General features: G+C 50.6%; 1 protein-coding gene across 2 annotated transcripts in view; it reads left to right on the top strand.

Moving 5' to 3' along the window:
- The window catches only part of NDUFA10 (NADH:ubiquinone oxidoreductase subunit A10), a 51,874-nt gene that overhangs the window by 9,935 nt on the left and 14,866 nt on the right, over nt 1–27,073 (top strand). The window contains exons 6-9 of one of the 2 annotated variants that reach the window (XM_036117623.2): nt 1,213–1,292; nt 7,200–7,254; nt 8,799–8,884; nt 16,829–16,937. In XM_036117623.2, coding sequence (XP_035973516.1) covers nt 1,213–1,292; nt 7,200–7,254; nt 8,799–8,884; nt 16,829–16,937 — 330 coding nt within the window. The remainder of the gene's footprint in view (nt 1–1,212; nt 1,293–7,199; nt 7,255–8,798; nt 8,885–16,828; nt 16,938–27,073) is intronic. The other variant, XM_036117625.2, reaches the window with a different exon arrangement.

The following is a 27,073-nucleotide window of genomic DNA, read 5'->3' as shown; positions in this document are numbered from 1 at the left end:
GGAGGGTGGAAGGGGCCCTGGTCAGTCACTGCCCTCCAGCAGTGCCCCGCAGCCCCGAGCACCATCCCGCCGTCGCCCTGTCCCCTAAGCCACCCCGTGAAGAGGGTTAGTGTCCTGGTGGCAGGCCCCTGTGCCCTGCACCTTCCAGTCCTCTAGTGGGGTTTCCGCACCCTATTCTCTGTCTGCGGATCAAATGTGATTTCTGGTATCCTTTTAGCTCTTCCCTCCTAGCTCAGGTTGAGCCCCTCTCCCTCCTTCCCCTGCATAGTGACTAGAACGGTGGGGCCTCGGTCTCTGCGCGTGTGGTGCTGGCTGGGCCTGCATTCGATGGCCTGAAGCCGGGGATTGCTGTTGCTCACTGGCCCGGCAGGCCCGAGGCAGGACGCGGAGCACGAAGACGTCACTGCCGCTCGGTCTGGTTCTTGTCTGCAGACACCGCTCCCGCTTGGAGTGTTTTCTCCTGGGAGAGAATAGGCCTTCTTTCTGATGCTGTGATGCAAGTGTAGAGTTGCGTGTGGGGGTCAGCAGCAAACAGGGAAGCAAAGGAAGGTACCAGGTGAGGTCAGTGCCATGAAGAAACACGAGATAGAAGATAACGCGACTTGCCCGTAGCATTGCTACACTGTACAAGGTTTTAGATGCTGAGACTGGCTGCTCAGACGTGGAGGTTTCAGTTTCTGAATTTGGCTTAGCACGCTTCAGGGGACAAGGGAGGCGAGCAGTGGAGGAAGTGCGAGAGGTGGTTGGGTGTGTGAGTAGTGAAGGGAGAAGGCAGGAGGGAGTAGGTGGAGGAGAGGAGGGTGTGAGGGCTGGGGGAGAAGTGGGCCAGTCCCCTTGTTGTCATGGTCTTAGCTGCCAGGCTCTGTATACATGTGCACACGTGTCCTCACACGTGTGCTCTATGTGTATGTGTGTACCATATCCCATGCCATGCTGTACGTGCCAAGGGAGTTCTTCCTGATCCCATTCTAAGCATGCATCTTAACGTCTCTGAAAGGTTATGCCATGGGATCCCCTGGGCAAATGTGGGTGCTTCGCTGTGGTACAATGAGGATGACCCTGATCAATACCAAGGCCTCTTTCCTATAATCTCTGCAACACCCATGAGTTGTTCCAAGAAAACCGTGTTTGTAGCTTGTTTTCCCCTTTTACAGGTGCACAAGTAAAAGAAAAAGTCTAAACGTTCCACTTGTTTTTTCCTGCTTTTTTTAGCCACATGAAATGAAGATCAGCTCCGCCTATCTGCAGGACATCGAGAACTCCTATAAGAAAACCTTCCTGCCGGAGATGAGGTGAGCTAAATGCATGATTGATTTCTATGACCGCAACGTCTCCACACAAGGTTCCCTGTTCCCAGCAGCCCAGGAGTTCACTCTTATTACAATGGATGTTGTCTGGGGTGTTTTATTTTATTTTATTTTATTTCATTTATTTTTAAGATTTTATTTATTTATTTGACGGAGAGAGACACAGCAAGAGAGGGAATACAAGCAGGGGGAGCGGCAGGCAGAGGCAGAGGGAGAAGCAGGCTTCCCGCGGAGCAGGGAGCCCAATGCAGGGCTCGATCCCAGGACCCTGGGATCATGACCTGAGCTGAAGGCAGACACTTAACAACTGAGCCACCCAGGCGCCCCATGTCTGGGGTGTTTTAATCTCATGTTTATAAGCAAGAATGACAGCACACATTTCAGCTTGATTGGTGGGGTTTTTTTGGTTTTTCCGTTTGCTTATTTTGTCCATACTTCTTTGTTTTATTTCTAAAATCATTTGAGGCTGGAAGTAAAGCCATGGTATATTCCACGACGGGGTGTTAGCATCAGAGAACTCCTGTGTTTTGACCTGAGGGGGCAGCCGGACATTGCTGCTTTCCTGGAAGGCTTGCTCGAAAGTGCTCCTTGAATCTGTACAGAGAATTCATGGAGGACAAGAAATCCCTGTAGATCCTTTCAAAAGTTATTCTTAATCGTGGTTTGGATTAAATGAAATCCCACCAGATCCTCCTGTTTCTCTCCTTCCTCCCGCTCTCATTGTTTCTTTTCTGAAAGCACAAAGGGAAGTGTTCCCCCACTCTGTCTGCTCATCGTCCTGTGGTCCTTGGCTGCCGGCGTGTGAGAGGGAAGTCGGGGGCCACTGTCCCTCGAGTCCCACTGGAAGGAGGTGTTTGATCTCTTCTGTTGATCTCTAGCAGCTTGTCTTAAACTGTTTTAAACTGAAGCCTCTTGATGCCTAAAAATCTCATGCCTTTAAGACTTTAATGTATAAAGTTGTGATTAAAAACAAAGTTATAGTAACTTTGGAAGAAAAGTTTGATTTGTAAATTGAAAACTAGTTTTTTTAACCATAAGCGTTGCTGCTTACGTTCCTGCCTCTCTCTTGTGCTGTTTCCTAGCAGCAGTACAGAGCAGCGTGAGCTCTGGGGCCCTGTCTTCCTGTTGTGCTGCTCTGTTTAGAGGATCAGAGGTGTAGAAAAAAATCCGGTTTGTAAATCTATGCTCAGGAGAATGTATACACATACATGAATAAGCAGAAGAAACAGAGATGGTTGACCCTCGCATGTCAGTTCCAAAACTCTGAGATCTTCTGACTACAAAACATCAACTGAGAAAGGGTGTCCTGACACATTCTCAAATGGAATTTTTAGATAATAATGCCTGAATTCAACTTGTCATCAGGGTGAGGTTTTCTTTTACTTTGCGGTTATTTTCAAGAACTTCTCCTCGAGGGCTTCCTGATCACGAAGTATGTTTCGCGGCCATCGTAAGCGTCCCTTGCATCATTTGGTTGCTCAGACTTGATTTGCAGTGGGAGTTCGCTCCTGAAGCCTCACGTGCTGTGTTCCATGGCTCACGTGCGCCTCTCCACGGCCCGGGGGCGCCGCTTTCCGTGTTGAGCATCCCACTGCTTCCTCCCCGGCTGAGTAGCCCAGCCGAGCACGCTTCTCTCTGGCCAAATCCCTGTGTGGAGCAGAACAGTGCTCAGAGCCTTACAAGTTGGGGCGGGCGATACTGTGTTTGTTCTGCGTTTTGCGTAACTACCACCGTAGTCGGTTGCGGGCCTTGTGGCTGCTCACGGAGCGCGGAAGTCGTTGCTTGGCAGTGACCAACACGACAGTTCCTAAGGGGGACACGGCTGCTGCTTACTCAGTGCCCCCACCCCCTCTCAGTGTGCTGAGCTCCATGAGTTCCAGCACAGCGTCACAAATGCTGTCGGCCTGGGAGGTGATGTGCAGTCCTTCCCCACGGTGTCATTGCCCGCGGGCCACTTTGAGAAATCGGACAGGTCAGGGTGTTCCGTGCATCACTGAGAAGCGTCCCCGGCTTGGCATTCAGAGTCCTTGTTAGCAGCAGCGCTGAGGCTGTGAGGTGCTCTGGTGCGGAGTGTTGTGTTCTTATGACTTAGGATGGGGCCTGCACGGCCTCTGCTAAGTCCCAGCAGTACGGTGCGTTCCCCTCTGATGAGCAGCGGAGACTCGCGCTGTGGGGGAAAGAGCTCCCCTCCTTTCTTCCCTGGGGGGTTGGATGTTTCTCAAGTCCAGGGGGCTCGCGCCACCATGGGTCAGGAGGTTTAGACTTCCACGTGGAGAAAATGGACCTCTGTTTTGCATTGTAATCCTTACCAAGTTTCCAGGTTGCTTGCTTGCTTTCTTTGTCACCAGCATCGACCACCTGAAAGGGAAAAGTGCACGTCTGAGCGGAGTGTCTGGCCGTGTTTGTGGGGCTGGGACGGTCGGCGGTGGGCACCGAGTCGTGCTGCTGCGCTCGTAAGCAGCCGCGGTGTGGATTTATTCGTCTCTGTTCTGGCACGGATACCTGCCCTGGTCATGTCCCCGCATGCCCGACGGCGGCGCTCTTGCTTTGCTAGTCCTGTCTCGCTGTGCACCGGGCAGACCAAGGTGAAGGGAAGAAGAGGAGCTTCGGGTAGGTGTGTGTTTCTCAAGTAACACGTGTAGCACGCGGTAGCAAACAGGACAGGCTCGAGGTTGTGCACTTGTCTCCATGAGGAGCGGGCACCTTTCCGCGGCCGACGGTCACGCTGCAGACTGTAGCGTGCTCACCTGAAGACACCGCGCGCGGGCTGGCCTCCCGGCTGGGGACCGTCCCCTCGCCTGCTTTCAGGAGAGTCTAATGGAGCTCTGCTTTCAGCAGTTTGTATGATGAGAACAGTGGATGGATCTGTGAATGTCTGTGTGGGATTTAATTTGATTTTTCCAAACGAATAGCATAGTATAGATTTTTAAAAGTTGTAGGTCACGCGCTCTCCTGCCACAGAGACTCATTATGCCGCGGGCATTGGTTTCTCCCCTCGTGGTCCTGCTGTGTCAACTCTGTCTTCTGAACATATATGGTCTGTGTGCTGTCATAGCTCAAGCTGTGTGGAGTTGCGGAAACCCTTACATTAGAGGTCATTTGTCACATTTAAAAGGACACCTACGTGAAAGTTTCTGTGCAGCCTGTCTTACGTAAGTGTTTGATTGTAGACCAGAATCCTGCTTCAGCTCGGTGATGTACTTGCATCTCGAGGTTTTCTCTTGGAAATTCACTGGGAAATTTGACTAGAACTAACAATTTTTACGTGAAATTTTAAGAAACCTATCATGAATAGGTTATCTAAAGTTTATAAGTCTTTGTGTTTTAGAATTCAGGAGGTATTTCCCCACAGAAACAGTTTTAGATTTTCTGGGTCTGGTTATTTAAAGTCATTTAGTTACATATTATATATTTACAGCGGCTAAGCTTAGAAGATAAAATTGTTAGAATGTTAGTAATTTAGCAATAAAATCAAAATTAAATAAGAAATGTGTTTTAGCTTGAATGTCAGTATTTGAAGCAAAGCGGATTTACTGGGTACGATTGGTGGCCGCCGTCCGAGGGGCTCTGAATGCCTGTCTGCAGCCGAGCTGGTCTCTCTTGTGTCAGCTCTTCTTTCACGACCGGGACGCTGTCTTGTTATGTGTCCTTTGTGAACGTGTGAAGAACGGTGCGGCTTGGCCAGAGTCGTATTGAGAGATTTTAGGCGGCACAGTGAACTACCATAGGAATATGTATTTTCTGACTCTGTCAACATTTATGCTTAGAATTGTTGGAGAATATGTTTTTTATCTTCATTACCTTGATTTTGAATGTATTTAAGCTTGAGCTATAGCTGGGTTTGGCAAACCTCCGTGTATTCACTCGTGAAGAGACATTTACTCTGCTCTGTTTGTAAACGTCACCATCAGCACTGCTGTTCCTGGGAGAGGTGGGCCTGGGGGATCAGGTGGCTTTGAATTCCCTCCTTAGGCCTTGACGGCGTCCCTGAATCTCTGACACCCTTGTTGTCCACCCTCTTTGTTTCGGCCTCCCTTCACAGACAAGCCGGTGGGAATGAGGGGTTGCTGTGTCCTGTGTCCTCTGTCAGTTTGTCTGTTACTGAGGCATTTGCCATGGGGCGCTGCTTGTTATAGGCGCCCAGAAAATAAATGTTCGTTGAATTGAGTCACACGGAAGATGGAAACGTTAGGCTATGAAATTGGCTCTGTAAGTTGTTTTCAGTAGATGGTCTGGAGTCCTGTCTTTGTCCCCTTGCACACCCACGCAGCGCCTGCCGCCTGGCGGGGCTTCGGAAGTGTGCTGTTCTGTGCGCCGGAGGCACCTGTCACTGCTTTCCTGACCTGTCGTGCTCGTGCTTGTGACTGCTACGCCAGGGAAGCCAAATGGTGAGCGCTTACCTTGCTGTGTGGCAGACAGTGATGCTTCCGGGCCAGCCGGCCTCCCCGATCATCAGGGAGTGTCCACGACTCTGTCTCCTACACACGTGGTTTACGTCGGACTCCGTGTGGCTTGTGGGGGGAGATCACTGCCCTTTGTGCCTTTCTCTTCAGCAACGGTGGGAGGCAGGGCCCTTGTGGGGACTATGCTGGGCTCTCGCATGCGGGGCAGCGTGTGCTCCAGCCACGAGGGCGGATTTCTGGCTTTCTGGATCCATCGTCATTGTGCCTGTGGTCTGATGTTTTCACACGTCTTTAGTGAGACAGGAAATGCCGTGATCTGGCTGCAGCGAGAAACTGTCATCTAGTCGGACGACTTCCTTTGAGTGTGTGATACAGGCGTATCTGTAATCACAGCACCTAAGAAGTTGGGGTTCGATGGGTCCGCAGCAGTGATACTCACCCAGGTGCTTCAGCTGCACTGAGCTCATTCAGCCGTGGCCTGCTGACGGGCTTCGTGGTTGGAGAAGTTGGATACCACTGTGCAGGGTCAGATGTGGATTTCAGGTTGAGCATAGCTTGTGAAGTCTTGGACTCTCCATGGATTTACACCCCATCAGTAGGGGTGCTGTGCTGTAGACTCCTCAACGAGACAGTGTCCCTTGTGTAATCTCCTCGTGTGTGCCGTGCAGGTGACCCCGGGGGGAGTAGTGGTCTGTCCTTGACATTCTGCTGGCCCCTTTGCTGGAAGAGGGTCAGACGTTTCTGCAGTGATGGGCCTCCAGTCTGGGCGGCCTCGCTGGCCTCTCTGGCTGGCGTCGAGGCCTCAGGTCTCCCACGGGTTGGTCTGGAGGTGGTAGCAGAGGCAGCCTCTTCATTTGTCAGGTGCAGACTTACCCGTCTGTTGGCTTCTGGTCGTCTCCCGGGCGGGCAGCCAGCTGTCTGCGTCAGACGTGGTGGGGGCATGGGCAGAAGTGCTGGAAAGAGCATCCTGCTGCCCCCTTCTTTTCGGGACCTAGCTATGATTTTTCAGTGTCCAGACGAAGGGCCAAGGACTAAGGGAACTGAGCTGCTGCCTTCCTGCGGCGGAGGTGGTTTGTCTCCTAGATTCTAGCAGCTCGAGTGCCCGTCCTTCCTCCTCCACCACTTGGCTGCTCTGCGCCCACGTCTTGGTGAGGCACTGGGTGCCTTTGTCCTGTCTGGTAATGGACCTGCGGCGGCGGCGGTGACCCATGCGCCCTGCCCCCCTCAGCCCCTGGTCTCTCATGCCCGTGGGGTGGGGGGGGGGGTAGCCAGAAGGGAAGTCGGGACACACACCTGCTGTCATCACTGTCCAGTCGGGAGCTAGCAGGTCCTCCTCAGCCATTGAGGCCACGGGAGCAGCACATTGTCCCCTTCAAAGAATGGCCAGCTTTAATGTTTGTAGCGGTAGACTTTACTGTCATGGATTCATTTGTGCATTAGTATAAGCTTGGAAAATTTACATTGAATTTCTTCTTGCCTTTTCTTACAGTAAGAAATGTGAGGTTTTACAGTATACTGCAAGGGAAGCTCAAGATACAGAAAAGGTAAGAAATGGGTTGAAAAGTTTATAATTATTTTTAAATTTGATTCATATATAAGGTTTTTGTAAATCATATAATCAGTTCAGCTCCTACTGGTCTTAGAAATGTCTGTATTTCATAAGCTAAAAGAGGTACTAAGGCAGCCCAGTGAGATTTTGATTTTCATTTAAATAATTCAGTTTCTAGGATCTTAAAATTGTAGAAGGTACATTAGTAAGTGCATTTTGTAAAATTCAAATCAATCTCCGTGCAGTTTTCAAGAGAACTTAACGAGTAATAGCCAAAAAAATTGAAAAAGGATAATGCAGGAACATTTGCCTTCCCAAATACAAAAACATATTGCAAAATTATGGTGATGAAAGCACTGAGGTATTAATGCAGGAATGGAAGAGAACAGGGAGTGGAGAAACAAGTGTGTGTGTGACTTGACTTTGGTAAAGGTGGCACTTTAAAGAATAAGAAAAATGAAGTAGAAGAAAATGGATTATTTCTTAAATGGCGTTGAGACAATGGATCATCCATTAGGCAAAAAAATGTCCTATATATTATATATTAATCATAAATTACTAAAAAGCAAAACAAAGGGTATAAAAATTCTAGAAGAAAATGCTGGTTTTATGACGTGGGGTTGAGGCCTAGGAGGTGATAGGAAACGGCTCTGCAGAGTTGACTGCCTGGCCGGCTCTGGGTGTGGGAGGAGGAGAAAGCTATGGAGACAGGTCTTTTCCACAGAGAGGAGCGTACTCCCTGAGGACCGGAGGCCACTTCCCAGTCCGGCTCCGGGATAGCTCTGAGGATGGCCCTCGGCCCATTGCGCTCGGATGGATTACATTCTATGTCCTTCTGTTTCTGTGGTGTGGATGTGTTTGTGTTTAGGCTGTTTTCACACCCTGATAGTCTGTTCAGATGCCATGGGTCTGAGTAGAAGAATGCATTTGCTCTGTAAGACCATGTTGTGTTTTGAGTTCATACTCATAATTCCTGAAAGTTAGGAGAGGACCCTGAGTTTGCCGTGTTTGGGGCAGAATGCATCTGAAAAGACTGCCCCTCCGGGAGGTCAGACTGCAGGCTGTGTGTGTGGGGCTGGAAACAGGTTATTGGAGCTCTCTAGGAAATGTGTCAATTTTCTTGTTCTCTTGTTGCTTTCAGGGGCTAGGTCTTGTGTTATGGAATGAAGTCCCTGGGGAGGAAATGAGTAGTCTGTCACTAATACTGGGTCCCCTGGTCTTGAGTCTTTTTTTGTCCTGTGCTGCTTCTCCCAGCCTCCCATGTAATTTCTACACCACCCATGTGTTAGCTGGGCCAGGCGCCCACACTGAGGGTCAGCGCCACCCCCTGACCCCAGTGTCCGCTGGGCTGGGTGCCCACGCTGAGGGTCAGCACCCAATCTCATTTCTGCACTGAAGGCCATCTGTCCGACTTCCTTTCCTTTTGACTTCGGTGATTGTTCCTGCTAGATATTTGTGGCTTATACTGGATTAAAATGTTATCACCTTTAAATTTTCAGAATGGGACTCTGCATTAAATTGGAATTGTTTTTGTCTCAGGTGGTAGAGGATATTGAATACCTCAAGTACGACAAAGGGCCGTGGCTCGAGCAGGATGACCGTACTCTTCACCATCTGCGGATGCTGTAAGTGCCGTGCTTTTGGGAACCGGCCAGATAGGACGAGGGGCTGGGGTTCTGAGTGCAGTCCCTCGCCTGCTGTAGAAACTTAGAGAATTTTGAAGGAATTCTATTTTAAGTTAGGTGTTAACGGTAATACCAATAATGAGGTGTATTTCCTATTCCCTTCAAACAGGCTCTTGCATTCTCCAGTCTGACAATTGATTGATTTCCAATATTAATTCAACAGATATTTTGCTTCCACCATGTGCCAAGCACTGTTCCAGATTTAGAGGATTTAGAATCAAAACTCCTGCTTGTATCTCCTCTGGGCACTTTGTCCTCCAGCTCCCGGGCCCAGGATGGTGGGGAGATGGCTGTCAGTCCTGTTGCTGGTTCGCTTGTTGAGCAGCGCCCCGACTCTCGCAAACACGCCACAGAGTGCTTTCTCCAGCTAGGGCCTTGACGCCCTTCAGGGGACCGTTCGCTGTTCTGTCAGGCCGGCTGCGTCAGGACAGTGAGTGTCTCACACGTGGGGCCGCTGCCACACCTCCTGGGCCATGAAGTGAGTTCCTTGGTCAGGCAGCATGAGGCAGTGACCGTGCGTGTGAGCGCCCTGGGGCAACCGTGACGAGCAGCCGCACGCTGGGGGTGATGAAAGCAGCGGAAGTTTAGTCTCCTAGTTCTGGAGTCCGGAAGTCCGAAGTCCAGGTGTTGGCGGGGCCACCCTTCTCTTCAGGTTCTAGGAAGAATCCTTCCTGCCTCTTCCAGCTTCTGGTGGTGCTGGTGATCCTCGGCATTCCTTGGCGTGTGGCTTCATCACTCCCGCTCTGCCTCTGTCCTCACAGGGCGTTCTTCCCTGTGTGTCTGTGTCTCTGTCTACATTTCTCTCTGGCTATAAATTCACCAGTCATGGGATTAGGACTCATGCCAATCCCCTGTGATCACATTTTAACTTCTCTCTGCAAAGACCCTGTTTCCAAATAAGATCCCATTCAGAGGTTCCAAGTGGACATGAATTTTGGGGGGGACATTATTCAACTCAGTATACCATGTGTTTTGAGGGGCCCTGAGCGCAACCCCACACTCGGGAACTCACTGGAAGGACTCAGGAATCACAGCAGGTGGTTGCGCTCATGGCTAAGGTTCTCACAGGGAATCAGCAAGGGTACCTAGCTGGTCAGTGAGCAGAAAGACACGGCAAATCTGGAGCAGTCCACGCGCAGGTGATCGGGGCTCCCTCCCTCGCAGGAGGGACGTGCCAAATGAGCTGCTTCGGTGGGCACGAGAAAAGCAGTAACGTGGGCTTGGGCAGCGTCTGCCCACAGAGCCCATCAGACACTCGGTGCCCAGAGTTTTTATTGGGTGCTGGTCATGTTGGCCTTGGCAGCTGCTCAAGTTCTGACCTCCAGAAAGAAGGCTGGTGCTCCCCATAAATCACATTGTAACCTGGCGCCCAGCGGGTGGTGCCCCAGCGTTCAGGTGGCGTTTGTGAGACGCTGAGCCCTCCCAGCCGGGGGACCGCAGTCTCAGGCCTGCTCTGTTGAGGACCGTGGAAGGGCGTTCCACGTGCACATGAGCTGGGCTCCTGGCAGACGGGTCTTGGGCAGGGAGGCCCATCTGAACCCAGGAAATGGAAGTTTCCTGGGAGGGTCGGTGGCTGCCCCTTCATGAAGGGTGGGACCCTGTGTGACTGGCGGCCTCGTTTGTCCCCAGGGACGGGCCGTGCTGGGGGCTCAGCATCGGCCTCTGCTCCGCCGTGCTGGACACACGCAGTGGCCGGCGGCATCAGTTTGAGGAGCCCCAGTCTGAGTGTTGAGTCCATGGATGGTGTCCGTCCTGCCTGGTGACCACTCTGCCTGTCAGCCCGTTGGATAAGCTCTGCCAGAGCTGGGCCCCAAGGGTCAGAGCTTCCTCCATGTGCCGGGGAGTTTGCTAGCTCACGGTGTTTCTCTTGGTATGACTGATATGCTTGGATGCACCCAAATGTCCGCATGTATAGAGTCCATATATTTCAATAATTTCTCAAGTTGGACCTATTGACTTAGTTATTAAAAGTAGGACCTAAAATTTTAGTAATTTTTAGCAGTTTTTTTGTTGTATGCTTAAGATGGAAGAAATAGCAGCTCATAGGAAAGATCCTATGGTTTTGAGGTGGCCTCCGAAGGCATGGCCTGGGGGCAGAGGGGTGTGAGCAGGGGCTGGGCGAGTGGGGATGTGCCTTGGGCATGTGGACGTTCTTGGACGGTCGATCTGTCTTCCTAGTGATGGGAAGTGGGTCATCAACCATGGGTGGCAGTTGGGGGGGGAAGGATGTGTTGGAGGTCTGAGGAGGGAGGAAAGGTAGGAAGCATTGTCTAGGCGTCGGCATGGGGAGGACGGACCGAGGCAGCGCGGCGGTCCTGACGTCTGGTGGAGGGAGCGCTTTCCCGCTGCCGCAGCTGCCCAGGGGCCAGCAGGGAGTAGGCAGGGTTCTGGATTCCAACAGGATCGGCGAGTAGGAGAATGTACAAAAGTGAATTAGTGTGATGGTGAGAGATTTAACATGGGTGAGGCGGGGTGGAGAACACAGAAAAGGTGGGTGGAAGCCAGTGGATTAGAGGTCGGAGTCACGCCCGCTCACCTCACAGGGTCAGGTCCGGTCCCCGTGTGGTTCCAGCACGTTGCACCTGATTTTGCTCCACGTTGGGGGTAAAGCTGAGTGCATGGGGTGAGGGCGTGTGCACACACCTTACGACTCTCCGTGTGTGAGAACTGTTCTCCGGAAAACACACGCTGTGAGCTTGACCATCTTCCCAAAGTCCTACACAGACCATGTAGTTCGAACAAAAAGCAGACAGAAACTTGTGATTCTGATGCCAAAGAGAAGTGTTGGCTTTACTTTGCATTTTATAAACACTGAACTTCAGTGTGTTTTTATTGCCCATTTATTTGTCCTTTGTGAATTTTCTCTTCACATTTATTGATCTTTTTAACAAAACAGCCTTTTGTTTTCTTGAATTTCTCTATTTTTCTGTTTTCAGTCTGATTCCTGCTCTACTTTTTATTATTACTATTTTTCAGAGGCCTAGATGCTCGATTTCAGACCTTCATCATACGTGCCATCTGCTTGTCGGCGTCCCTCCTGTTTAATTGCCCTTGTGATCTGAGAAGACACTGCGTGTGACGTCTCCTCGTTTGCATGGGCGCGGGGGCTTTACATGGTCAGGCATGCTTTCCTTCTGGATTCACGTTCTGGTCGAGCGTGAGAAGAATGCGCATCCTGCCGTTGAGTGGAATGTTCTGTCAGTGTCGGGGAGACCAGGCTGCATTGCGGGTGGGGGTGTTCAGCTCATCTACGTGCCCCAGGCTTCTCTGCCAGCGAGGGAGGGGGCGGCGAGGTCTCCGGCCACGGGAGCATGTGGCCCTTTCTCCGCTGACGTGTGTTTTCACCTCACGTACTTTGATGCTCTGCTGTTAGGTGTTCGGGGTTGTTAGGTCTTGGTGGAGAACTGACCCCTTCCTCACTACAGAACGCCCCGCTTCATCCCTCATGATTGTTCTTGTTCTGCAGTCTGTCGTGTATGAATGGGTCGTGCTGTTCCAGCTGCGGTTCGCGTACGCGTCTTCCTCCATCCCTTTCCTTTGAACCCGAGTCTTTGTTTACCGTGGTGTCTTGTAGCCAACGCAGATTTGGTCCTGTGTTTTTCTCTGTTCTGACAGTCTCTGTGTCTTAATTGCTGTGTTTGGACAGTTTACATTTAAAAGGAGTGTTGACGTATGTGGATTAACACTTACTGTGTCTTGTCACGGAAGGTTTTACATTTGTTGCATTTGTTCTTTGTTTTCCTTCGTTTTCCTGCCTTCTCTAGCTGTGCCTGAGCCTTCTGGATGATTCCATGCTCCTCTCCCCTAGCAGAGCAGTTGCACTTCTCGCAGCGCGGTTGTCGTGGCTGTGGGGCTTCCGAGCTCCACGTGCAGTCATCTCGGTGCACTTTCCCATGGCCCTGCCGCCTCCAGGGTGGTGCGGGGACCTCGGAGCAGAGCGTCGCACTTCCTCCCTTCATCCGCGTGCTGACGTCTGTCAGAGCTCTTCTTCCGGGACAAGGATTTGATTTGCAGGGATGTTTTCTTGTTGTTGTAAGGACGGGAGTGATGACTTTCAGGCTCTTTCCTTATTGAGCTGAAACTGGAAGTCTCTGTTCTTAAAAGTTCTGGTTCACTTTGTCTAGATGCTGATGGATGTAAATGTTTTTGTAAAGTTACGTAAATGGGATTATATGTGGTATCGTTCTGACCCTTGCTGGAGACCCTGTACCCTTTTTTCCAGCAGCCGTGTAGTGTTTGCCTCTAGGTCTGAATCCTTGAGGTGTTAGCCTGAATCACAGTTACAGGTCAGCGCTGTGTCCAGAGAGTGTTCCAGAAACATTTCCCCATGCCACGGCACTCCTGCCCGGTGGGCGCTCCCCTCACTTTACAGCTGGGGAAGCCACAGCTCAGGGGCGCTGACCTGCACGGTGCGGAGGGGCCGACGTGACCCTGCCTGCGGTCCAGCTCGCAAACCGTGCTGCCTGCCCTCTCGGCGGCTCAGGCTTCCATCCTGGTGGGCTCGTCACCTCCTCCTCCTCCAGCTGTCATGCTGCCAGGACCCTCCCTTCCCGGGCGGCCCGCTTACCCGCACACCCTAAGTAACACACTAAGGCCCTTGTGTTTGTCCCTGGTGGTTTCTCTCCCTCTCCTCTTCTTTCATGACTTCTGCTGCCTTTGGGGTTTGATCCCCTCATTCTTGATCTTTATCCTGCCATTAATTATTTCTTCCTACTGCTTGTCCCGTGTGCAACCCACCCACCAGGCTAATTTTCATAAAAATGTCATAGTGGCCCTGTTTTCCCTTCACTCCGGATCCTTCAGTGGCCTACCTTTGTTTATTCACGAATCCAAATTTCATTTCTGAGAAGTAATTCAGAGTCCTGATCATCTGGTTCTCCCTTTTCCTGAATCTGTTCCCTCCCCGACCTGCCCAGTAATTTTCTAAGAATCCTAGCTTATGTCTAAGTCTGGCTGTATTCACCCTTTCCCCCCCCGAATACCCTCTCTTCACTTCACCAAGATCATGATTTTAGTAGTTACTTAGTTGTGTTTTTGCCAGAGCATAGAGAAGGATTCAGTAATTCCCTTGAAGTTTACAGATTATAGCATTCAATTCAATGTTTTATTTTGCTATAAATGGTCTGTCTGCTCCTTCTCCTGGTCCATCGCTCCCCTGCCCCTGCGCCCCGGATATTTCATAACAGTGTGCAATGGTAATCGTGTTTATTTTCATGTGAGTGTCATTTCTTAATTTGGGGGACTCAAATGAAAATTATGACCAATTTTCTAAGATAATTACTGTAAACATGCCATTTATCAGTTATACTCATTTTGTCTAGAACCTGACCAGATTATTGGTTTAGAGCATTTTTGTTCCATTTCAGTTACATGTGCCGGTGTGTGATTATGTGTGTGTGTGCTTATGCTGAGAGACAGGGACTGTATTTGTCGACCTGGATAACATTGTGTGTTCTTATGCATACTCCATAACTTCCTGGCTGGCACCCGCCTTGGTCCATTCCATTCCTGGGTTGATGACTCTGGTCACCAGGTCGGGCTCCGCATGTGCGGGGCTCTGAGCCCCTTCCTCCTGCTTCCCCAGAGCCTGGACCACCCTCCCACTCACCCTGTTTGCTTCATCACGGACGCTTCTGTTTCTTGTGGCTCTGGAACAAGTCCTTGTAGGAAATGTGGGGTATGAGTTTGGTATCAGAGTGTAGTGTTCAAACAGAACTTTGTAGTTCAGGACAAGCCAACAGATAGACTGTGGACATGTTTTAGGAGCGAGGATAGACATTCTGTTAATTGGGAACCAGTGTGAGTTGTAAAACATAATTTACTACGTGTTTTTTCTGTCTTGTCTTGCCTCACTCTTTTAGAGTATGCGGCACACCGCCTTGTGTTGTAAACTAGGCTCCGCTGCACTTTATCTTCTTCGGGTACTTTGGCTTATGATGTGAAGAGGATATGTTATCCTCAGCCAGTATTTGAATTCTCCTCAATTAGACTAAGTGCTTTGTGAACAGAATGTTTTCTTTCTCTGCTTTGTGCTCCCTGGGTCATAAAATGCTTCCCATCATCTCTGTTCCTTACTTATCTTCAATCTAGAGTCAATCGAGTTGATGGAAGGTTACGACTCTTGGCGTTTCCAGGAGACAAGACACTGTAGGTCCATCCAGCAGTCGCCGCGGACGCTCGTGGGGTGTCGTTGATAGAGCGCTTCAGCCAAGTTTAAACAAGTCGTAGACAGTTGCAGCAGATTATTTTTTTAATGTTCAGAAACAGTTGGAAGCTATTTGTTGAAAGAGACGGTGTGTTGGGGGGTTCGTGGAAATGGTACTTCCGCCCGACGGGGTATAGACGGCTCTGCGCTCTGTGCGTCGCGCACCAGCTCCCGGCCAGCACGTTCTCTCCGATGGCCCAGAATGTCGTAGGCTTTTCAAACTATTGAGGAAACCAATCATACTCCACCTTGATATCTGTTAACATTTAAAAACACTGATTTTCATTTTTAGTGGAAATTATTTACTCTGAGATCACTTTAAAAAATTATCTTTATAAAATGAGAATAATTCTGTTTGTTAAAAGCAAAGAGGCGTGTACTTGTGCATTATCTACGCTGCTTACAAAGCTCTGTCGTGTGAACAGCTTCCCGGGAGGGCTGAGAACGAGCCCTGCTCGTGGAGTGCGTCCGTCGTAGCCAGTTATGTGATCGTGGAGATGCACCTGGGAAGAGACGGTTCCCCGGGTGCGTTTCCTCAGGTGCTCTTTGTTGCCAGATTATCGTCCACGTAGGAGTGACACAGTTTGTCCCGGTGACAAGCAGGACGTGCCCACTCCTGCTCTCCGCTCTCGTTCAACCTGCCGCAGGTTCTCCGTGCACCGCGGTCCTCGGCGGGAGGGGCCTGCGGAGCACCGGCCCCGGATCGGATCGGGGCGTTCTGACCATGGCCATCTGCCCCGGCTGCCAGGGGGCACTGACCTTGGGTATGTGGGTCTGGACTCTTTATCACAAAGTAGCTGAAAGCCAGATGCATTTAAAGAACTTCCATTTGGACCATTATAAACAGAAAACTTCTTCTGCCATTATAACTCATTAATGGGAAAATGGTCATTTAAAGTAATTATTTGCTTTGTTTTGAGCCCTTAAGAAAGGAGACTTTATTTAAATGTTTGTTTCAAAAAGCCCCCAAAATACTTTTCATCTTCAAGTATAGTGGTCATATTCAGACTAAATTTAATTTGAAATAAGCAGTCATAGCACAGTATAAATATTTTAGCATTCAGCAAAGCAAAATGGTGAAACAAGGAGATCTGATAATTTGTATTTGTCGGTGCCGAGCAAGGCAGAGCGTGAGACCTTTCCAGGCGAGGGTGCGCCCGGCCGTCCTATGTGGGCCCGCCCCACCCCGTGCTCCTGACTTCCCCGTGGCCCTTCTGCTCCTGGAATCTGCCCAGAAGGGCAGCAGGATGCTGTGTGGTAAATCTGGGGGGGACTGGAGTTATTGGCTGCCTTTCCCTCAAGAGTCATTGAATTTGCATGTTTACTGAGGGCTGCCTAAGTGCCTGGCACCGCTGTGGACGGCGTGGGGTGTGGCGTTTTATTGATGCTATTCTTGTGTGTAAAGCACAGTGTCTCCCAAACCTCATCCATTCCCGAAAGGTGGTCCTCTGTGGCGGCTCAGGCTTTTGGAAGACTCTCCCTCAGGTTCTGAAGGTCACGTCAGAAAAGCAGCTGCACACAGACCTCATGGTCTTTGGGATGAAGGTTTGCGTCCAGAGGCCGCCTGGGGATGAAGGGCATTTATTTGGATGCATTTTTTTAAAAAATCAGCCTTACAGCTTATTTTGTTATGTTTGTTTTGATGGCTTAGTGTGATCTGTATTTGTCTTATTTTGTAGGGTTCAGAATAAGCTGGAGGTGCTGAATTACACAACCATTCCTATGTATGTCCCGGAAGTCACGATCGGAGCTCACCAGAGTGACCGCGTCTTCCAGAAATTCATAGAGGTGAGGTTTTGAAGCCAGGTGAGCTGTCTGCTGTGGGCCCCATGACTGGCACCAAGGTCACGTCCCCAAAAAGTGGCTTTTGTTGTTTTTTGCCTGTTTTAGTGAAAGAGCTTCCTTTTCATTGAAGTAATTCTCCCCTTCTTCTCCTCACCATCGTATTTAACGCTGGCGTGCTCCTCCCTCGGCAGGGGAGACGTGTCGTCGTCTTTGTCAGTGTGTTACCTTGATAGGGACACGCTGCCTGATCTCTAGCGCCCGTCTACATTTCTTCCATGTCACATTGTCCATGGGGTGTCGCCTTAGTCCTTATGGTATGTCCGTGCATACGGAATGGAGGCGTGCGTGTCTGCAGGAGGTCCGCAGAGCAGGCGGGAGAGCGCGGGGGGGGCACGGAGCTGGGTCAGGACGAGGCAGGGCTCAGGAGGCTCTGTGTTATTGGTCTTTTCTGATTTCCATACCTTTTTAGTGAATTATTTGTTTTCAGAGTTGTTTGTGGAGAGTCATTTCAGGCAAAATTCCATGAACTTAGAGGACACTTACAAGTTATGTTGTAGAAGCCAGCAGATGAGGGAGGGACTTCCCTGGGAATCCTGACGTCAGTGCAAGACTAAGGGCACGATCCATTTCTACATCAGCTGTGGTTGGGCTTTGTCATTGGCAGATGTGTGAAAGGATTATATGTAAATTAGATCACCAAGCTGAGCAGCCAACATTTAGATAAGTTTAAATCTTAAATATTTTTGCATTGCTATAATTCTCTGATGCACGCGGATTGCTGGAAGCACTGATTGGATGTCCGAGTACGTCCCATTGCTTGCTATCTTACTTGAGATGCTTGACATTTTCTTTAATAGAAGTTCTTCTGGTTGTTCTGGAAGTGATTGTATTCATTGTGGGGATTTGGGGAAGTACACAAAACCAGAGGCTGTCACTCAGCAGTACCCGCAGTTAGTATGTTTGCGGGTCTCTTCTGACCACTGTTGGCGAGCAGGTGCGCGGTGCTCTGCAGGACGGTGGTGGCAGCGGGGGCTGTGCTGTCTGGGGGCTGGGCTGCCCCCCCCCCCCCCCCGCCACTGGTGCCTCGTTTGCACCAACGTCCTGCTGAGTGATGTTGGTGCATTTTGTTCTGTGTCATCACGACTCCCACCTCCGTCCAGGCAGCCACCCTGGTGCTTGGATTCGCGCTCTGGCTTCCTCTGTCTTCCCCGTGTCTAGTGAGCTTGCGTGCAAAACCCGTGGCCCACCCTTCCGGCCCTGCCACCGCCCCCACCGCTGGGGCCCCCGCCAGGCCCTGGGACACGGGCGCTCTGGCTTCCAAGGAGCCCCCTTCCCCACCGCAGCCCCGAGGGCGTCCGCCGCCGTCCCCCCGAAGTTGTTTGTTGGTCCAGAGCACCGGTGCTGCGGGCTGTAAGGTGGCGCAGGCACGGGGGATTTAAAATCAGATAAATATTCAGTTACCTAGTGAGAAATTTTTGGCCTTTTATTTTTTTTTATTATTTTTTTTAAAGATTTTATTTATTTATTTGAGAGAGAGAGAGAGAGAGCACATGAGAGGGGGGAGGGTCAGAGGGAGAAGCAGACTCCCTGCTGAGCAGGGAGCCCGATGCGGGACTCGATCCCGGGACTCCAGGATCATGACCTGAGCCGAAGGCAGTCGCTTAACCAACTGAGCCACCCAGGCGCCCAATTTTTGGCCTTTTAAATTTTTAAAAAATTCATCTGATTCTGTCAGTGTGTTGATTTACTGATAATAGGTCTTTAACGTTTCTTACTTTTGGTGACCTCACTTTTAAACGAGGAAACAGTAGGCTGCAAGCTCAAAGAGTTTGGAGTCACTGATATGTGGTGACGATGAGTAACTTTTTCTAATGCTCTCTCGTTTATGAGTGATGCTGGCTTTCCACTTGTCTTACTGATAAGGTCTCCTCTCTGAATGTATTCGGTTTTTCTAAATGTAAGCAAGGGATTTGGCGTGCCACTGTGACCCGAGTGGGGAGGGGCCTCAGGTGAGTTGAGTGGCCGAGCTCTGCTCGCTGCAGTTCTGTGGGCACCAGGTGGTGAGGACAGGTAGAGAAAGGAAGAACGTGAGGTCAAGAGGTTGAGGGGACAGCAGAGAACCAGACCACGTCACTGTCTTCAGGGAGCGTGCATTCGAGTGTATGTTTATTTCAGTCATTGCTTTTACAAGTCGGGGATTGGTGGTACCTACAGGAATTTCTTCTCTTGGTGGATGTCTGTTAGTGAAGTGTAGCTTTGTATATATTTCTTTGTGTATAAGCAGGAAAGAGTGAGCCGGATTATCCCAAGAGAGTAGGACTGGTCCCCAGAGCACGTGAGGCTCTCATCCTCCTGCATGGGGATTGGGTGGGGGCCGTGCCCTGCCGTCGAGAACAGGTGGGGCGTGTGCAACAGGTATGGCTCCTCCGTGGTGGGACAGCCTGCCACTCCGTGGAGGGTGTTCTTGCAGTGGGTGGGACCTCCAGGCGGCCCTGCTCAGAGCAGGTAAACTCCCAGCTGACCCCCAGCGCCAGCCATCGTAATGACAATTGCGGACACACAGGGACTGTTAGAATTACCTCTGTATGGAAAGTGGACATTTAAAAGTCCCAGCATGTAAGAAGGAAAAGAGAAGTGCATGCTGGCAAGTCATGACAGCTCTGTTTCTCCCTAATCTTTATACCGCCGTTTCCTCCCCTTGCCTCGATGGGTCTCTAGTTCGTGGGTGAGTAGGTGCAGCGGTGGCTGTCCCGGTCTTCGTCCTGCTCACGGAGGACGTGCTCAGTAATCCACCACCAGGGCTTATGTCTGCTCTGGATTAATGTCGATGTTCTTTCTTAAGAACTTAAGGAAGTTGCATTTTATCATTAGTTGAATTTCGGTCACGTGTGGGTATTGAGTTTTATCATGTGTCTGCCCTGGATGATTTTTTTTTTCCTTTTTCTGTTCACGTGGTCAGTTATATTGATTGATTTTCTAACGTGAGACCAACCTTGGTTTCATGGAATAAGTCCCACTTTTGTGTGTATTATCCTCTTCGTATGCAGCTGAACCTAATTCACATTTAAAAAAATTTTTTTAAATTTATTTTTATTATTTTTTTAAAGATTTTATTTGACAGAGAGCAGGAGAGCGCGAGCAGTGGGAGTGGCAGAGGGAAAGGGAGAAGCAGATCCCCTGCCGAGCAGGGAGCCCGATGCGGGGCTCCATCCCAGGACCCTGGGATCACGACCTGAGCCGAAGGCAGTCGCTTAACCAACTGAGCCACCCAGGCGTCCCCTAATTCACATTTTTAATTTAGGATTTTTGTACCTATATTCTTGAGAGACTGGATGATAATTTCCCTTTCTTGTGACATGCTCCTGAGAGTGGTCGTATTGTCTGCCTCATGCTGACATTGACACTCAGTTGAGGTGGTACCGTCATTTCTACTCTCTGGGAGAGTTTGTGCAAGATGAGCATCACGTCTTCCTTCAGCCTGACAGGGATTGACTGGTGGGGCTCCACTGGAATATTCTACACTCTGGATTCAGTTTCTTTAATTGACATGGAATATTCAGTATTCTGTTCATCCTTGGGAAAGTTGTATTTATCAAGGCATTTTCTGCCCCCATTGCATTTAAATTTTCTAGTTTCTTGCATGGAGTTGTTTAAAATGTCCTCTTTTGTGCTTTTAACTCGGTCAGGCCTGAGGGTGCCCGTCGTCCCTGTCCTCATCCCTGTGGCTGGTCCTGGTGTTTCCCTCCTCCTTTGCTCTTGGAAGGAGCTTGTCATTCAAGGACCTCACTGGGGTCACGCGTGTTACACGTTCTGGTTCAGTGATGACTGTTCTTTATTTTTTCTATTTGCTGTTTTTCAAACTTTTTAAGATGCATAGGGACATCGTTGATTTTTCATCCTGTCTTGCTCTTGAATAGATACATTTAAGGCTGCACATGTTGCCCTCTGGATTTGGCTTGATCTCCGGAGTCTTGGTGTTGGGTTTTCCTTATTCAACTCAGAATACTTTCTAATTCTAATCTGATTTCTGTTCTGACCAATATGCTAATGTGAATTATACTGGGTAACCTAAAAGCAGTTGGGATCTTTCTAATTATCTTTTTGTTACTGATTCCGGCTTAATTCTACTCTAATCAGAAACATACTTTGTGTAATTTCAGTCCTTGGATGTGATTGAGACTTACTTTTTGGCTCAGCATTTGGTCAGTTTGGTGATGTTTTGTGGTCTCGGAGGAGAGCGCCCCTTCCTCTGTGCTGTGTGTGGCATCCTGCTGGAGTCTCGAGGTGACGCATGTCGTGGCGGGGCTCACGTCGCCTTCCCCCATGCTGGTCTGGGTCTCCTGCGGGTCTGCTGGGCAGGCTGTGTGCAAGTCCACCGCTGTTGGAGGATTGGTTCCTTCCCGCGGTTCCATGCGGTTACGCTGCGCACACGCCGGGGCCGTGTGGGCGGATCGAGCGCTGCTCTGTGTGCCCTGAAGCCTCCCTTGTTGTGGGTGGCGCTCATCCCCAAAGTTTGCTTTCTTCACCAGCTGTGCGGCGCCCTCTGCGGTCTTCCCTCGGCGGCCTTCCCGCCTGGCTGGGTGTCCGGCAGGCGCTGTGCACCCTGAAATGCTTGTGCTTCGCATTTCGTCCCGTCTGCGTGCTGGGACTGTCCCTGTCCACACTCAGTGCAGCTGCTCATGGGCTTGTGTCTGAGGAGCTCCTCCTTCTCAGTGTTTGTGTGTTTCTTACCTGCTGTCTCTGTTTTTTCCTTTCTGGACCTCTTGGATTAGGGGGTTTTTGTTTTCATTCTGCTTCCTCCCTCTGTTCACTTCCTAGCTGTCATTCTCTTAGTAGTTTTTAGTAGCCAGTCTGGTAATTAAATATCCATCCTTGATGTATTGAAGTCCACGGGGAGCTAGGTCTCTAGTTCTGGAACAGGGGTCTCGGGGCTTTTTCCTCCATTTGCCCAACTCTTGTCTTTTGTGCTGTTTTTGTCATCTGTCTCACTTCCCCGAGCGCTGTGGGCCCTGGAGACATGATGCTCGTCGTTGTCTGTGGTCGGTGCCCCTGCAGCTTTGCCCCATGGCTTTAAGGTGTCCTTCTTGCAGATGGACATTCTCCTTCACAACCACAGAGTAGCTGTCAAGGCCAGGAGGTTCACGGTCGTATGTCCCGAACTCTAATCCGTAGACCCTTCAAGGTCACCCGGTGTCCCAGAGATGCTCTGTCGAGCAGAAGGACCTGGTGCAGGAGAACTTCTGAGGAGGGCAGGACAGGCAGTGTTTGAACGTCCCTCTGTTTGGTTTTGTTTGCTCTTTGCCCAGGACTGGCTTCAGCTGTCGGCCTTCCGTGGGAGCCTCACGGAATTGATGGCGTCTTCTCCGCCCGGGGCTCCCGTGGGCCCCCTGGCGTCGTGCTGATTCGGGTCACTTGGCGGAGGTGCTCTCTCCACTGTCAGCTGCTCTCTTACTCCGTGTAATTTATATGTTTTCAGGGGGAAGTGCTTTGAAACTTTGTCAATGTGCATTTCCTCGTCAGACTTTCACCCGGTGGCTCAGTTATTAATGTGACGGTCACCAAACTGTCGCCTTCCTAGTTCCGCCAGTGCCGCTTTGTCCCGCTGCAAGCGAGGGCTCTCTCTTGTCCCTGGGCATCCACTTACTGGGTTGTGTCGCCGCGGACTGCCAGGGTCCCCTCTTTGGCCCATACGCCTCTGTTGACCTCTGCTCCTGGGTGCTGGCGACTGAGCTCGCGGCAGCCCCGTCCGTCCCGGGGTAGCGCAGCAGGGTCTGGCCTCCTCGTGCCCACGCGTAGGCTTCTCACAGGGCGAGGGGCCTGGCGCCCGCGGCCTCGGGGTATGCGCTTCCTGAGGTAACTGGCGTGTGACCTGTTTCACAGACGCTCGTGTGTCAGGGTGAGCACCTTCGTCCCAGCCCCTGCCAGCGCCCCTGCATGTGCATCTCTACTTTTGTCTCTGCTCTGCTTAGGGTCCCTAACATTCTTTGGCTGACATTTTTCTCAGTTTTCAAAAAGACTTGCTAGGACCTCTTCAGTGTGGCCTGCACTCCTCTCCGAGGGCTCCCCTTCTTGGGCCCCAGTCAGCCCTGTGGACCTTTGCACGCGTTCTGTGAGCAGGTGCTCTTCCGTGTGGTTTCCGTCCTGTTTCTCCGTGAGCTTCAGCCGGACATGTTCTTCTCATGGGGCTTCCAAGGTGCTAGTCTTCCCAGCTCTTTCTCATCTGCTCCTAGACCTGCCTTTCCTTGTTTCCGTGTTTAATTGTAATCCTAGCCCTGTTTGATTCTAGAATTTCCATTTTTTATTATGTCGAGTTACCTGCTGAAATTATTTTGTCCCCTGATTACTTGAGCACATTCATCACAAAGTTATCTGGTAACCGCACCGTCTGGACCTCTTTTCGATCCATTTAAATTGCCTGGCTCTCTCCTGGTCCTTTCGTGGTTGGTCATTCTGGCCTGTTTTCCCGTGTGCCTTGTTTTTCTTTCCTTTAAGTGCCAGTCATCGTGAAGATGGCTGGACACTCGGGATGACGTTCTCTTACCTTGAGAGGGCGCGGGTGCTATCTCCTGGCAGGCACTGAACTTTGGGCGGGTTGCTGGAGTCCGTCCCCAGACCAAGCCACCTGATGCCCAGCATAGGTTTGTGAGGTCCGCTGTGCTTGCCCTTTGCCCTTCCTGAGGAGGGCAAGCTCAGCGGGGCCCCGCCCTGGGGTGGGTCCTGACCTGCCCTTCTGTCTCCACTGGCCCTTCCGCTGTGGGTCTTCGGGCTCCCAGTTATCCCTGCAGGAGTGGGTGGGTCCTGGGGAGGGGGGCCTTGCAGGGACCAGGCAGCCCGCCTCTTCTGCTTTCCTCCCTGGGACCTGGGGCCTCCCTGCCTTGGTGCCTTTGCACAGGTGCTTTCCACACGGTGCCCATCTCTCCTCGTGGCTCAGGAGGGGTGCGTCGTCTGCATCGGTCCCCCAGGAGCTGAGTATGTTAGCCATTTTAACCACAGACATGCTGGGGGGATTTGGCAGTTTTCCATCATTATCGTGTTCCATGTATTAATGTCTTATTTTTAATTTGTGAGTATTAAGAGAATCTATTCTATTGGACTTATAATTTTAGTTAAATGCTTAAAAATGCTGAAATTTTTAATTAACCTTTAAAAATTTCTAAGCATTAAAAGAATTTTAGAAATGTTTAAGCATTTTAAAGAAGCACTTTTAGAACAGTGTTAGATTTGCAGGGAAGTTGTGAAGCTGCTGGAGAGTTCTCGTGCGCCCCACACCCCATTTCCCATGCTGACGTCTTAGGTGAGTGGTGTATTGTGGCAGGGGACGGACCAGCGTCTGTCCAGTACTGTTCACTGGAGTCCACACCACATTTGATGCCCTGCATCTCCCTGATGCCCTGTTTCTGTTCCAGGACCCCATCCAGGGACCATAGGACTGAGTTGTCATGTCTCCAAAAGCTCTGTTTGGCTGTGACTGTCACATTTCCTTGTGTTTAGTCTTTATGACAGTTTTAAAGGACGGTCAGGTATTTTATAGACTGTCCCTCTGGTGGGGTTTGTCTGACGATTTTCTCAGGGTTAGCCCGTTTGTGTTTTCGGAGAGGTGAAGTCCCGTTCCCATCACATCACGGACCGCACACACGCCATGTCACTGCTGGTGTCGGCCTTGACCCCCCGGCTGCGGCCGTGCAGGTGCTGTAGGGATGAGCGAGGAAGCCCCTGTGCTGATCTCACACGCAGCTGCTGCGGGGCTGGGGAGATGCGTGGCTCCCAGAAAAGGGGTCCCTGGCCAGGCTGCAGAGCTCCCATCTAGAAATGCTCGAGGGAGCAGCAGATACGGCTGGTCGGCCTCCGAGACACCTGACATGCTGGTTGGTTTCCTGCTGGGAGACAAGTGAGCAGTGTGGGGACGTTTCAAAGAATTGTTTCTTTCAAGAGGAGGAATTGTTTGGTGTCGGAGCGGAGGGCATTCTGTGGCTACTTACTTCCTGGAACAAGTGGGTCGGTGGGCGACTTTATGGCATGGACCCTCAGAAGACGACTGTCCTGCTAGGCTGTTTCTCGTTTTCTAGGAAAAAAAATATTTTTAACGTTGAAAATGTGTTTTAGTTAAACACCAACAGCATGAGAAGTTTCTATAAACCTGACTCATGTAATAAAGGTAATAAAATTACTGAAGTCACACCTCATAATTTCATGAGGAACTTAAAATGTATTTTCAGTGTGTTTATATAGACACTTAGGAAACAGGGGGGTGGTGCTCTGCACATTGTAATACATCCATTACGTATTATGCATATTTTATAGTAGACCGTGAACTTGCTGGTACTTGTGGTTAGGAATTGTTGGAGAGCACTTCTGATTCTTGGAAGCAGGGGCAGTGTGCTGACCTTTTGTTTTTAATTAAGTGTTATAGTCTCCCTTTCTCTTTTAGGATGTTTCTGCTCTTTCTGTCTTTGCTGTTTTGGGTCAGGGTTTAAATTTCTTTTTTACTTACACCAGCACTTTCTGAATCTTGTGGATGGGATATTATTTCTTATATTTTTCAACGGCTTCTTTTTCTTTAAGCATCTCAAGTATAGTTCCTTCTGTTCTGCATCTGGTAATACCAGGTTTGGAGGACCTTCAGACTTTGTCATTTATCGTTTCCTCTAATTCTAACCTGTGAGGGCTTATTCCCTTCTGTGTTTCAGAGACTCTGGACACTAAGTTCTTGCTTTGTGGGCCTCTCTCCGTGGGCACCTAGTGAGAGTCCCTCCTGAATACAGGATGCCCAGTTAAGTTTGAATTGGGAGAAACAATGATGCTCTTTTGGTGTGCGTATGCCCCTGACATTTCATTCACCGGGGCATCTGACGCTGTTCGGTAGCTCTGGCCTCCCCGCTCCCGTAAGGACAGTTTGCTGCTGCCAGCCCCGAGACTCCTGACCAGCAGGGGCTCCAGGCCCCCGAGGTGGTGAGACTGGAACCCCCACTCCCATGCGAGGACAGACCGTGGCCACGGATTCCCCAGATGGCAGCTGAGGTCTCCGTGCAGGGTGGGGGCTCCCTTCCCTTCCGCCTTCCACGGAGGGTGCTGCCCTCCAGGAGCTGTGCTTCGGTAAGGAAGCCCCGCCCCATGCCCCACCTTGCACGGACCGACGCACGGACCAGCGGCTTTGCCTTCCGTCTCCCGGCAGCTCTTCCCACGTCCCCAGGGCCACGGAGGTTTCAGCTCGCCACTCTGGTTTTCAACCTGCTCTTCATTTCTAGCCCCTTGTGATTTCTTGCAGAGCTCAGCAATGCATTTAAAAGCATTTCTAGAGGTTTTATATCAAGGGCTTTCTCAGGGCTTTGGGGCTGTTATTTTGCTGGAAAGGGAAAGCCTCTCTGTTTTTCTTTATGATCTGAAAGCCGGTTCGGGTGCTAGTCCTGCCTGTATCCATGTTAGAGAGGATCTGAGCTGGAAGCTCTATGTCTCTCCAGGCTCAATAGGTGTTTGCTCAGTGAACCCGCGGGATAGAGAATTCATTAAGTCCCCGAACCTGAAGGCAAGAAAGGAAATGTGGCTGATGAAAAACTTTCTGTCTCTTGTTAGCATCAGAGAGTCCTGTCCAGGGAACATAGTCAGACGTCGTGTGGGAACTAAGATATCTCTAGGAGTGACAGTCTACCCCTGACACTTGCTGCTAAGCCTAACACTGCCTCCACCCCCCAGAACTGTCACCTCCCCATTTGACGTTTACTCCCTGTCCCTCGGCAAGTGTTTGTTGTTCCAGGCACTGTTCTCAGTATTGGGGCCACATCAGGGACTAAAACAGTCTTGCTGTCAAGGAGCTTGCATCCTGGCTGGGGAAGGAGGGACAGGCGATAAGCTAACACATAGCGGGGCGTCGAAGTGCCACAGGTGGGCCGTGTGCTGCAGAGGGGTGACCCAGCCGCACCTGCGGGCAGGGCTTCGGAGGTGGGGGCAGTCTAGGAACAGAAGAGCCCACCGTGGTGAAATGAGGGGATGGGGCGGCAGGCAGGGCTGGAGGTGAGCTGGGAACCTAGCAGGGCATGATCAGAGGGGGCTGTAGGGAGTGCCGTGAAGCCTGGTTGACGTTTTCATGAGACTGTAAGCCCGTGCGCTGTTTTGAGAGAGAGAGCATCTGAATTATGTGCGGG

Source organism: Halichoerus grypus, chromosome 4 (genome assembly GCF_964656455.1).
Source record: "Halichoerus grypus chromosome 4, mHalGry1.hap1.1, whole genome shotgun sequence".
In the NCBI taxonomy this organism is placed as follows: domain Eukaryota; kingdom Metazoa; phylum Chordata; class Mammalia; order Carnivora; family Phocidae; genus Halichoerus; species Halichoerus grypus.
This window is presented reverse-complemented; position numbering and strand designations above follow the sequence as displayed.